General features: G+C 41.3%; 1 protein-coding gene across 1 annotated transcript in view; it reads left to right on the top strand.

The window, feature by feature from the left end:
* FER1L6 (fer-1 like family member 6) overlaps positions 1-13,368 on the top strand; it is a 92,785-nt gene that overhangs the window by 42,657 nt on the left and 36,760 nt on the right. The window contains exons 19-23 of the mRNA XM_006137479.5: positions 1,620-1,806; positions 3,570-3,694; positions 6,962-7,096; positions 7,644-7,793; positions 13,149-13,259. Of these exons, the coding sequence (XP_006137541.5) occupies positions 1,620-1,806; positions 3,570-3,694; positions 6,962-7,096; positions 7,644-7,793; positions 13,149-13,259 (708 nt within the window). The remainder of the gene's footprint in view (positions 1-1,619; positions 1,807-3,569; positions 3,695-6,961; positions 7,097-7,643; positions 7,794-13,148; positions 13,260-13,368) is intronic.

Below are 13,368 nucleotides of genomic sequence, written 5' to 3'. Positions count from 1 at the left end.
AGCAGGAGGCGGACAGTGGACCAAAGACTGGGAAATTTAACACAGCAAACACCAGATGCAAATTTATATCTATTACTTAGCATAAAAAGGCTTGTACATTATCCCACTAAAAGCAGACTTTTACAGCTAGGTTTGTTATCTATTTCTTGCTTAGAATCTTGAAACATATTGTATCATGGAGGTTGCATGGTCATCACCCCCTTTATGACTTCAGATCAGCAGGGCCTGACAAAATACATTCTAGAATACTCAAGGAACTGGCCGAAGAGGTCTCTGAGCCATTAGTTATTATAATTGGGAAATCATGGATGATGGAAGAGATCTCAAAGAAGTGAAAAAAGGGCAAATATAGTACCTATCTACCAAAATGGGCATAGAGACAACCCAGGGAATTATAGACCAATAAGTTTAACTTCAGTACCTAGAAATATAATGGAGCAAATAAACAAACAAACAATTTGTAAGTACTTAGAAGATAAGATGATAAGTAGCAACATGAATTTGTCAAGGATTGATCATGTCAAACCATAGCCTTTGTTGACAAGGTAACAAGCCTTATAGATAGGGGAAAGAAGTAGATGTGATATATCTTGACCTTATTAAGGCTTTTGGATACTGTCTCACATGACCTTATCATAAAAAAAAACTAGAGAAATATAGCCTAGACGAGCCTACTATAAAGAGGATACACAACTGCTTGGAAAACATACTCCGAGAATAGTCCTCAATAGTTCACAGTCCAGCTGGAAGGACATATTGAATGGTATGCCCCATAGATCTGTCATAAGTCTTATTCTGTTCAATACTTTAATAAATTCATAAATAATGACATAGAGAGTACACTTACAAAATGTGTGACAATATCAAGCTGTGAGGGGTTGCATGCACTTTAGATGACAGGATTAACATTCAAAATGATCTTGGCCAATTGGAGAAATGGTCTGAAAGAAATAGGATGAAGTTCAATAAGAATGAGTATTAAACTTAGGAAGGGAATCAATTATACAAATACAGATTGCTGGGCCACATGCTTTGAAAAAGATGTGAACAAACATAAGATAATCCAGAGAAGAGCAACAAAGATGATTAAAGGTCTAGAAAACATGACCTACTAGGAAAAACAAAAAAAACTGGGTTTGTTAAGTCTGGAGAAGAGAAGACTGGGGTGAGGGCACATAATATGAGTCTTCAAATACATAAAAGGTTGTTATAAAGAGGACGGTCATCTATTGTTCTCCTTATCCACTCAGGACAGGTCAAAAAATAAGGGGTCTGAATTGCAACAAAGGAGATTTAGGTTAGATATTAGGAAAAATATCATGATAAGGGTAGTTAAGCACTGGAACAAATTATCTAGGGAAGTTGTGGAATCTCCATCACTAGAAGTTTTTAAGAACAGGTTTGAACAAACACCTGTCAGGAATAGTCTGGATAATACTTAGTCCTGCCTCAATGCCTATCACGTTTCCTTCCCATCCTACATTTCTTTGGTTCTGTGAGTAAGTTGCATGCCATTTACCAAACGAGTGGATGCTCCTCTGTTCAGCAGTGCCCAAATAATAAATTACATTCAGCTTGCTCTCTTACTTTGCATTTGTGGGTGACACATGTTTCTTCAGTTACCAGGAAAACGCCTGCCGGACTGGAACGTACATGCAAAAGTGGACACCTATATCTGGCTTGGTTCCATCAAGTATGCCCATTCCATTATGGAGAACTTACTTATAGGACATGAGACTGAAGTGCTTTCCACAACTGGTACAGGGCATCATGCTACTCCTTTACCTGCCAGTCTGGTGTACAAAAGTAAGACAGTACTTCTTTAGTACAGTACTAGTGGTAGCATGGGACATTAGACATGACGTGCTCTAATTTAGGAGAACTACAAAAAATCTACTTGAAGTAATTGCATTTCCTTCCAAAGTCATGCATTTCCCCCCAAAGCTTACATTCACATTTTAGCACATTATTTGATCATAGACATTGACTAGCTGCTGAATGCCACTTTGGCAGCTGTTGAATGCTTAGAACTTCCATTGATGCTTGATGGACATTGGACATTAGAGATGGAAACATAGACATTAGACATTAGAGATGGAAAAGACAACCCTCTCTCCTCAGCCCACTGCATTATGTCTTTCGTGCCATGTCTTTCAATCCTCTCAGTACAGGATTGTTGTCCTTGGCACAGGTTGCCCTGTTTATGCTCCCTACTTTTAAATGTCCCAAAATAAGGAGCCCACCCCAGGATCTCTTGATAAAAGCATACAGGCAGTCCCCGACTTACGTGGATCTGACTTACGTCGGATCCCTAGATACGAACGGGGTGAGGCAACTCCCGCACATGCGCAGCAGCATTCCCGGGGCTCGCTCACCTGGGTCCTAGGATCCTCCTCCTCCTCGGGCCGGCTCCGACTGGGGTCCCGCAGAGCTGCCGGGCAGAGGAAAAGTGCCTCCCCACGCCCGCTGCCAGCAACAGGCTGCCGAACAGACAAAAGCAGCCTCTCTGCCCCTCCTCCCCTCTATACATGCCGGGCTCCCGGAGCGCAGCAGCGTCCCCGGGGCTCGCTCACCTGGGTCCTAGAATCCACCTCCTCCTCCTCCTCGGCGGGCTCCAACTGGCCTCTGCCTGCAGCAGCTGGCCACAGGGACAGGGATCCCGCAGAGCTGCCGGGCAGAGGAAAAATGCCTCCCCATGCCCGCTGCCTCCCCCCCCCCCGCGGCCTCGCATCCTGCACGCCTCCCTCCTCCCCCCCTGCCAGCAACAGGCTACCCCCTCCCCTGAGCAACAGGCTGCCGAACAGCAGACAAAAGCAGCCTCTCCGCCCCTCCTCCCCCTATACATGCTGGGCTCCCTGGGCAAACAAAGACTCCATCAAAACAAACAAAGTGCTGGCCTCATTGTGTTAGCAAAAAAAGGACCCTCCTCCTAGAACCCTGGGTGGTGTGTGGAAATAAAGCTATTAGCTCAAAGCACGGTGCAGAGCTGTTTGGTATTTGATGAGTTACTTCTTTAGTCCTGAGTTTGTCACAGGGACAGAAATAGATGTGAAATCTTCTGAACAGGGGAACAGACAGCAAAACAAACATTAGAGGGGAGTTAACCTTTCCCTATGCTATCCAAAACTAAAAAAAATGTTTGGCTAGAGTTTCCCCTACAATATGTACCAGTTCCGACTTACATACAAATTCAACTTAAGAACAAACCTACAGTCCCTATCTTGTACGTAACCCGGGGACTGCCTGTACATGCTAGAACACACAGTAAATGATAAATATACCTAGGGAGATAGTATGGTCAAGTGGTTAGAGAAAAGGTGGGAAATTAGCAGAGCTGAGTTTTGACTCTGGCTCTGACACTGACTCTAGGTGCATTTGGGGCTATCATGTAAACTCTCCATCCCTCAAATACCCTCACTGTAAAATGATGAGCACACTCCGCAGTAAGTTCTGTGAGGCAGCAGATTTTGGAATTTGGGGGTGGTAAACATTTTTTGATCATCCTCTTCCCATATTCTCATGGTATCTCTTCCCCCACTGATAAAACTCTATTCATTGTCATTACACAGCCTGTCATCGCTTCCAGTTAAGAGCCCACATGTATCAGGCAAGGGGGCTCATTGCAGCAGACAGCTCTGGACTTTCTGATCCTTTCGCCAAAGTAACATTCATTTCACATTGTCAGACTACCAAGGTAAGTTGCAAAATCTTCATTCTCCTTGGGTAAACAAGGAGCTGAGAAATCTCGTTAGTGGGGGGAAATGAGAAAAGAAAACATTGATTCTTCAAGGGCAATTAGGAATTACCTTACCAGATCAGACCAATGATGCATCTAGTGCAATCATCTGTCACTGTCAACAGCCAGTATTAGATGTTTCAGTTTCAGTTTCTGTTTATTTAGAATAATGCCAAATGAAAAACTACTTCGCTACCATACTGACGTTATGAGGCTTAATTCATCACAGTTTGTAAAGCACTTTGAGATCCTTAGACAGAAGGGGTTCCAGAAACGTAAAGGATGAGTGTTTCATTATGATGAGTGCTTACTTATTTGAGGACCATTCATATTGCACTGTAGCACTACGATCCAGCCATCTGAATACTGAGCATTGTTGAAAACAGAAGTCCTAGCAAATCCATCTGTTTTGAGGATATATGCCCATCATTAGAGATACCACTGCTATTTTAGCTTCTGGTATGACACCTCAGCAGTGTCAGTCTTCCGTGCAGTAAAGATGTTCCTCTTTACATTTTAAGATTGGGCTATTCCCACTACCAGAGGGACAAATGTTGCATTCTGAATCACCTCCACTATTTTTTGTGATTAATAACCAATGCTTAGTCACCTGTGTTCACCTGAGTCAGTTTGGCCCTCACAAATGGAGTTTAACAGAGCATGAGGATGATTGCAGAGAGGCATTACTAAGTGAAGCCTACACCAGGTGCAAAGGCTGTCTGCACTACTTAAATCCTGCAAAAGACATGCTCATGGGGAGGCCTCGTAGGGATGCCTCTGCACTGGAGAAATGGTCTCCGAACTAGCCCCACATAGATTGGCATGAAAGGCCCATTTTGGAATAGTCCAGGAGTTCCCTGGGGACAAAAGAGGGGCTTCTACCCAGATCCTGTGGTTTCAGTACACTGTGCATCCAGTGCACGCGATGGCTGATTTATTACCCATGAGGGAGGTGGGAGGGATTGCATGGCAACCCTGCAACCTGGCCAGGGTTTGGGTGGGAGAACTGGATTTCACTTTCACTCATCCAGTTCAATGGAAAGAACCCAGCTTGATTCTCAGAGCCTGCCTTAAGTTTGCAAAGGTTAAAGTTTGGAAACCCACCATTTCTCTTGTAAACAAAGCATATTTGACACAAATCAAAACATGTAGAATGCAATTCAAACTATTTTTAGTCACTTTTCACAGTGTACCTGAGCCTTAAGAAAAATGTTTATCTCCTGGCTCTTGGAAGGAAATTTCTATAGCAGCAGCACTGGGGAAGGCAGAAGGAGAAAAAGGTTTCTCTTATCCGGGTGGGTCTCTAGAATCATAAGGCCTGGTTCTACTCTCAGTTTTTTCTGCTTTGCCCTTATGGTTACAGTCATTTGAGTTAACCTTTGTTTTCCCCATTGTAGCTCTCTGGGCCCTGGTCTACACTAGGACCTTATTACAAAATAACCTCTACAAGGTAGAATTTATACGTGGAACGTCCACACTACCAAGCCCATTATTTTGAAATCATGGGCCGTGGAATTTGAACTCTGTACTCCTGCTTTTTATGAGGAGTAGCACTAATTCTGAAATAGTTATTTCAAAATAATGGTAGCGTGGATGCTCTGGTGCTACAATTTCAAAATAATCCATAGAAGAATGCAAACTAATTACTCCTCTGTGCTTCCTGGGGTTCTAAGTCGAGGTAGTGCATCCACATTAACAGAGCCTGTCTTGGACTAATTTTGAGGCTTCTCCGTTTTGTGGACCTGCTAGTTCGAATGTATTAAATCGGAAGTTGAATTTAGCAATTTCGAAATAGTTTCCTAGTGTAGATGTGGCCTGGATGTCAGTGGAGTTGATCCTGGTATAAGCTAGCATACCTGAGAGTAGAATCAGACCCACATCGGTTTGTACCCCCATACGTGCAAAATAACATAATGTCTACAGGTGATCATTTTAATTGTTTTTAGAATTATGTTTGCCAAGCTCCAATAAACCATGGTGAAAGAAGCCATTTTCATTTAACAGAACAGCAGCAGTTTATGAGAGTCAGATTTTGCAGCTGATATTTTTTCTTTAAAATATACCGTGGGTAGATTCTTTCCCTGCCAAAGCAGCTAATCTGTTGTCTTTGAGGAAGTGCCTTGAATAGCCCACCATGTCTGAAGTGCAGCAGCAAATTGAAAGGAAAAAAAATAAAAACTACGGATTTGCTATGAATTAATCACCTTGTTCAATAAGAACATTTTGAGTTATTTATGCCATTTATATATGAAGAAAAATGGCTCGGAGAATGTTTACTCCACAGTAAGAAAAAATGGAATACATTTTGCACTGTCCCTCTAACTATACAGGGACTGATCCTGCAGTCACTAAACAGGCATCCCTCCCTTAGGCTGTGTCCAGACTCAGGGTTTTTTTCGGGAAAAGTAGCCTTTTTCCGAAAAAACTTCACCTGCGTCTAGACTGCAGCCGCGTTCTTTCGAAATTAAATCGAAAGAACGCGGCTTTTCTTTCGACGGCGGTAAACCTCATTTCACGAGGAAGAACGCCTTCTTTCGAAAGTGCTTCTTTTGAAAGAAGGCGTTCTTGAATGTAAATAGGGCTTCTTCGAAAGAGAGCATCCAGACTCACTGGGTGCTTTCTTTCGAAAAAGCAGCTTGCTCTTTCGAAAGTTCCGCGTGCAGTCTAGACGCTCTCTTTCGAAAGAGGCTTGCAGTCTAGACATAGCCTTAGACTGCATTATGAGTTTTGCATGCACAAGGATTCAAAATATAAAGTCATATATCTTGTTCTGAGTGAAGGAAGAACATTGGGTATGGAGGGGAAGAGGGAGGATCTTGTATAGCTCAGAATGCACATGGGTGGTATTCATCTGCGTGGGAAAGTTTTTCAGTGCACTTATGAAGAGCCATGTTAGGGATTTAAAACTCCAGTCTAGCAAACTATTTAAGGTATAAAGTGACATAACTTTAGGTACATGAGTAACCTCATTGAAGTGAATGGGAGCAATAGTACACACGTGCTTAAATGCTTCACTGGACCGGGCATTAAATGAGGCTTGCAGTAGGCACTTAAAATGGACCTTAAATGGTGCACACTGAACAGCTGACTCTGTATTGTACCTTCTTGTTAAAAGTTTAGTTTAGGCTATTGGAAAAGATTTCATCACAGTGCATCCACTTTCTGCTGGCGCACCCCAATCAGTCTTTTAACAGCCTTCTTAAAATGATGCTTGTTTTTCACTAGATCATTTCTCAGACATTATCCCCTACATGGAATCAGATGCTGCTGTTCAATAACATTGAGCTCCATGGCGACGGAAAGGAAATTGCTGAATTCCCACCAGTGATAGTCATAGAGCTCTACGATGACGATGCAGTGGTAAAGATGAAAAGCTTCTTCTTTAAAAAATCAGAGTTTGGGGGATATAATGTATTATCTGTGCAAAAATCAAAGCTGTGTCATTTAAGAGACATTTTAAAATAGCTTATCTGGCCATGTAAATCCATGTCCTGACATTTAAATGGAAACTCATATGGTAATGGGATTTAGTGTTAGAATATCTTTTTACTTGTACACAGTTGTAATGATTATATTTCTGTATATTCAGCAGTCCAAATTTAACTCCAGCCCACAGAAATCTGGGACCATCTCACTGCTTGTTAGGACATTGCCTTCAGAATTGCTGAAATGTGAAACTCAGGCCTTGGTAAACATCAGACGAGTTTAAAGAAATTCACCCTACTTCATTTCAGTTGTTGTCCTCCATTGTATTTTGCTGTGTGTCTCACTGGGCAGTTTTGTCATAACTATTAAAAGATCATTTCCTACATTTGGCTCTAGGGTGGGAGGAGCTAGGTTCCTGTGGCTGCTGTTATGTGTAGACCACTTCCAAAAAAGACTGAAGCATGTATCCTTATTTATCTAGGGTAAATCAGACTATATTGGCTCAACAGTGGCTGCTCCTGTGGTGAGACTTGCCGATCAGAAATATGAGCCACCTAAACTGTCTTATCACCCAGTGCACTGTGGAAATCTGTCTGGGGGAGATCTTCTTGCTGCATTTGAGCTGCTGCAGGTGAGCTAGAATCATTTGACTCTTTACATTCACCTTTGGGGCATGCCAGAGCATTTGGGGTACAATGAGACACCGTGGTCCTAGTCCTGCCTTCATTCAGGCAGGTGCATCACTTGTTAAACTCAGTGCATCCAGGAGAGACGAGAATTGAACCCTTTTTCCATTATATCTCATATGCCTAGAACAAGATGCAGGTGTTATTCCTACTCATCCCACAGTTGGAGCAATAAACAATGCCCCTGATCTCACAGCTGCCAGCCGTCTGGGTCCTCTAGCCTCACATTTACACTGGTTTTACCCTGCTCTGATTCTATTGGCCGCAAGCGGCTTTGTTCTGTGTAAAAATGGCATCTTCTTACTGCTCCCCATGTCTTTTCAGAGTCCTATGTTTATAACAACACTAATAATTTGTTACTACAGGTTGAACCTGTCCAGTACAGCAACATCCGTGGTCCGTCATGATTTTAGGTAGCCAGATGTCCACTTATGATGGGGGTGGCCACGTTTCCTGTGGTCCTAAAATGTTAATTTGCAGCCACCAGCCCTGGCTTTCTGTTCTGTGCTATTAGTTAGTTCTAATTTACCCCTAAATGTCTTCTACGAGTCCAGTAAGCAGTGGAAGTGTTGGTAATGCTGCTAAACAATGTTGACCTCCCGTGGTTTGGCAAGTTCTCTTGACCAGGTCCCCAAGGTGCCAGATTAGAGAGGTTCACCCTCTACTGCTTGCTCGTATTATCACTATGGAGGCAATGTGTTTAAGGGAGAGCTAACTGGGTTCTGTTCTAGCTGTAGCTCAGAAATAGATTTGTTAATCAGTTTCTAGCTGCAGAGCTGAATTCTGGGCATGTCTTTGCAAATGCACAAACAAGATTTAAGACAATTTGATTTCCAGACCCCAAGCAAACTTTGCTGGACTGATAGGTAGAAGAAATGTCTTTTTACTTGTAAACTGACAGATTTGTTCTGGAATCAATTACAGACACCCATGATGTAATTTGTATAGACACTTGGCAGAGTAAAATTGCACGTTAAAGCTAATTGTTTCCCCAATTAAACCTAAATAACTCCAATGAGGTAAACTTGCCAGTTTATTGGGGGAAGAAGGTTTAATTAACGACAGAATCTAGCACCATAATCAATGGGGCTTTTTCTTCAATATTTCATCTAATCCATGTTTCTAGAGAAGAGAACTAACATTCAGTTTTATGTTACTTTTATCTGGACAAGGGGAACAGCACAACATGCTAGACTGATCTGAAAATATCTAAGGCCTGAATAAAGTGCCAAAAGTAAAATAAAAATGACCCAGCACTGGCATTGAGCATTCTCCTACTCATCATAGTTTATCTTGGTGATTATACCCAAAATAATGCTTATTTTTACCACAGATAATGCTCAGGAGCATGGATCTTAAAGAATCATTCAAGAAAAGATGTGTTAAAATATATGAGAGGCTTCAAAGTCTTCTCAGAGGCCAACTGTGCTGGCAGTTTCTTTTCAATATCAAAGGGTTCCTGATGATGCCCAGTAGGCAGAAAATCTACAATCACTCATTCACTCTGTACCTGTGAGATAATAACCCTTTCACTGACATGCCACATGAGATTGTTCCAAGGTACAAATTATTGTTTATTTCAGGCAGTTTACAATTAGAGTAACAAATGTACATGAGAGAAGCTCCCTTTTTGAAATTACTGCTGACGTTCCAGGTCAGTGCAAAAGAGTTAAAGTTGATTGAAATATAACGGTGTTGCTCAACCTTTTTAATAAAATACCCCTTTTTCAAAAAAAAAATGTATATAAGTACCCCCAGAACCTACAGTTTTCAGACACACAATTTTTTTCTACCATTGCAACATATTTGTTTAAACAATTTAATAGTAGCCGGGTGGACGATGACATTTTTGGGTGTAAAAAGTACAAAAATAATAAAGTGCTGTAAAATTTAAAATAATAATTAAGTTTTCTCCAAACTTCAGTTGTGTTGATGTACCCTCCAGACTTCTCTCAAGTACCCCTAAGGGTAGTCATACCACTGGTTGAGAAACACTACCATATAACAGCACTGCAGACACTTAAAGAAATAGATCAGAGAAACAATGGCTAAAAATGGACACTTGCTATCTTATGCAGTGCGTATATTGCCACTGTTACAATAATCAACACCTCCCACAAGACAGATTTCAAGATCCATGGATCCTACACATGCCTGTCTCAGCATGTGGACCGTATATCTCATCCAGGGCACTAAATGCCCCAGTTATCAATTATGTGGGTGAAACCAGACAATCTCTATGCCCTCAAATATCTTCACAGAGGAAAATGATTAAAAACAAAAGATCGCTCTCATCTGTGGGTGAACACTTTTACACGGCAGTCACTCTATATCTAGTCTATCAATCCTCATCCTCAAAGGAAACATGCCCAACACACTCAAAAAATGGGCCAGGAAGCTTACATTCATGACTCTTGTAGACACTAATAATCATGGACAGAACAGAGGCACTGGATTTGTGGTTTATGACAACAATCTGTATCCCACTAACCTCTCTTTGACTATGTCTGCACTGTTGATTGATGACAAAACTTTTTCAGAAGTGTTAACCCCCTGCTGAAAGACACCAGATTGTTCACAACAGGTGCCGGTGTGAACAGTGCATTGCCGGCAGGAGCACTCTCTTGCCAACAGTGTGAGCAATGTGAGCACTGCTCATTGTGGGTGGAAGCATTTTGTTGGCAAAAGAACTGACAAACAGTGGCCATATTGCAGACTTTTAGCTACATGGTTGTATCGACATGGCCATATTGCTAAAAGATGCATTAAAAAAAGCCTTAGTGTCCTATGACTGCAGAGGTGTTAATGGGCCACTCTACCTTGAATGATCTCTTCATGTGATAACTTCTTATTGCTAAGTAATCTGTTCCACTTTGCATTTAGCTGTGATTTACCTTTCCGAGACCTGAAGAAGAGTTCTGTGTGGCTTTAAAGCTTGTCTTTCACCAATACAATGTGGTCCAATAAAATATATTACCTCATGTACTAGTCTTGATCATTTGCAGTCATTTAAGATCACAGGACTCCTTTCTTGAGAGCCAGGAATGCTGGCCTAGACATCTTGGAATTGTTCCCATCTGTATAATTACTGACATGATCTGGAAATGACCTCCCTGAAATTTCAAACTAAATGTATACATCAGAAATGTGAAAATTCCAATGGTAATTTTTAAATTTCAGCTTTAGAGTCTCATAGTCCCCTTTTATTTTGAATGGGCCCAATACCGACTGAAAATAGAATTATTGTTACTAGGTAAAAAGCTCTTTTTTAAAGAAAAAAGGGGCCAGCTTTTTAACAAAATGTTTACAAGAAGCTTATACCAAACGATGAGTTTTTGAATATTTACATTGTTAGCTCCCAAAGTTTTTAATCCTCCAGTAATTTCATTTCTCCTGTCACTGAAAATCCCCTGTGCAAATTCAGCTGAATATGGTGTAATTCTTTACTTCTTATCTTAAACTGTGGCACAATAGCACTGCAGCAAAAACTCTTGTTTTAACAGTGCAATTCCACAGAAGTTGAGGGAGCTTTATGATGCAATAGAAAGGAGATTCAGCTACATATCTGTAATTAAACAGCTGCTGTGTTTTCCCTTTTGTTAGGGAAGGGCTGGTGAAACCATCCCACATTTCAGTGTATAAAGTGCTTTGGGATTGTCATGGAGGAGAGGCACTTTTGTATATAAATGTGAATTATTGCTTTAGTGTATTATTATCATAGTCACTGTGCTGTGTAATACTGTCACTCTGAGATGTTTTACCCTCTTCTGTTTGTTGCCCCTACAAGGTAAAAAGAAAAATATCTCCTTTTCCACATACTAAATGAACTTTCCACATAGCACATATGAGCACATAGGAGAGACATGGTTTCTATTTAAGAGAAACAAAAGATATGAACTTTACAAATCCCCTTATGACTCTCTCATAGCCTTTATGTTTCAGTGACAATAATTATAAAGCACTCTAAATACTACATTACTATGACTCTTTCCCAGAATCCTTCCCCTTTCAGTTGTGTGTGGTCATTATCATGCCATGACACATCTATTTGACCTAATTTCTTTTGCCCTTCGTTAACTAGCAGATATTTCACATTCATCCTCTCTAATCTTGTCCCATTGCCGCCTCTTTATGTATTGTGTTTCATAACAAAGCCAAACAGTTTCCTAAGCAAAAGGAGGCAGTATGTGAAACAGAAATTCACCATTTTGTCAGGGTTAGAAATTGAGTTTCTGGTAGAAGAGATCAGTATCCCCTTGGCTCAGCCAGCACTAATAAGGAAGGAAAGGTATCCCAAACCAGGCAGGGGCATAGATTCACCTTAGAGAGATTATGGGAAAGTGCATGTGCACCAACTGGCCCCTGAAAATTAGGGAGGTAAAGGGAATAAAGGAGGGAGCTTCCCTTTGGAAGGCAGCTCAAGAAGACAAGAGAGCCAGAGCATGGTTGTGGAGGTGTTTACATCGATATTTAGTTGGTATTCAAGAGTCAGAATAATTACTAAATATTCTCACTCTCCATTTCCCTGTCTCCAGTGAGGACTCTGATGCAAATTTGAGTACCAGCCTCTTTTCTATTCCTAGACTGAATATAGATGCACATGCACTGATGCACAATACAAAGGCCATTTGCTTGAAGCATTTTGCTAAGGTGCTGTATACGGAGAGGGCCCAGCCTTGACATTTGGGACCGGAGATGAGCATTCCCAAACATAGATGACACATCTCTAGTTTGACAGGTCTTCCAAAATGGGTGGTGGCCTGTTGAAACAAAGCCTAGCAGAACAAGCAGAGCCCTGATCACTTTCAGAGAGAGATCAAATGTGGTCTACTGGATATTTTTCGATTCATGTTTCAAAATTTTGGCTGGCTGTAAAGTACTAATATCTGGATTGCTTGCTAAGTATGTGGCCTTTAATCCAGGTGACATTTTAAAATGAGAATTGGAACTACAGTTTTGCTGTAGTCTTGAGAGCCTGTAAGTAGAGATTTTTATTAGGCAGGATTACTATATTTTTGTAGAGTTTTCCTGTATCTATACAACACAAGGTGGTAGTCTGTCAGATACCTACATGCAGACTAGTGAATTTAAAATGACCTGTTTCCATGAAGTGCTTTGGCCTGATGTCAGCCCAGAGAAGATTCCAAGGCATGTCTTTCTCACAATGCCGAGTGTATATTGTGTCTGCATGACAGCCCAAGTTGCCGGAAAGTGCTGTATGTGATGGACAACTTCCAGGAGGACTGGAGGCTATATTTCACAGATCAGTGATAAAGAATTATGACTATTTCAATTTGCAGATTCCTGATTCTGGTCCAGAGAGCCTTCCACCAGTGGATCCACCTGATGTCAGCCAAATCTACCCAGTTCCAGCCAACATCCGGCCTGTTTTAAGCAAATACAGAGTAGAGGTAACTTGCAAAGTGTAATTTTATTGACTGTTTCTGACTTGCATACAGCCTATATTTTCAGTGTGCAGCAATGGGGATAGTGTATTCAGTGAGAAGACAGATGTTTGTG

The sequence above is a fragment of the Pelodiscus sinensis genome, chromosome 2 (genome assembly GCF_052426305.1).
Source record: "Pelodiscus sinensis isolate ZL-2025 chromosome 2, ASM5242630v1, whole genome shotgun sequence".
In the NCBI taxonomy this organism is placed as follows: Eukaryota; Metazoa; Chordata; order Testudines; family Trionychidae; genus Pelodiscus; species Pelodiscus sinensis.
This window is presented reverse-complemented; position numbering and strand designations above follow the sequence as displayed.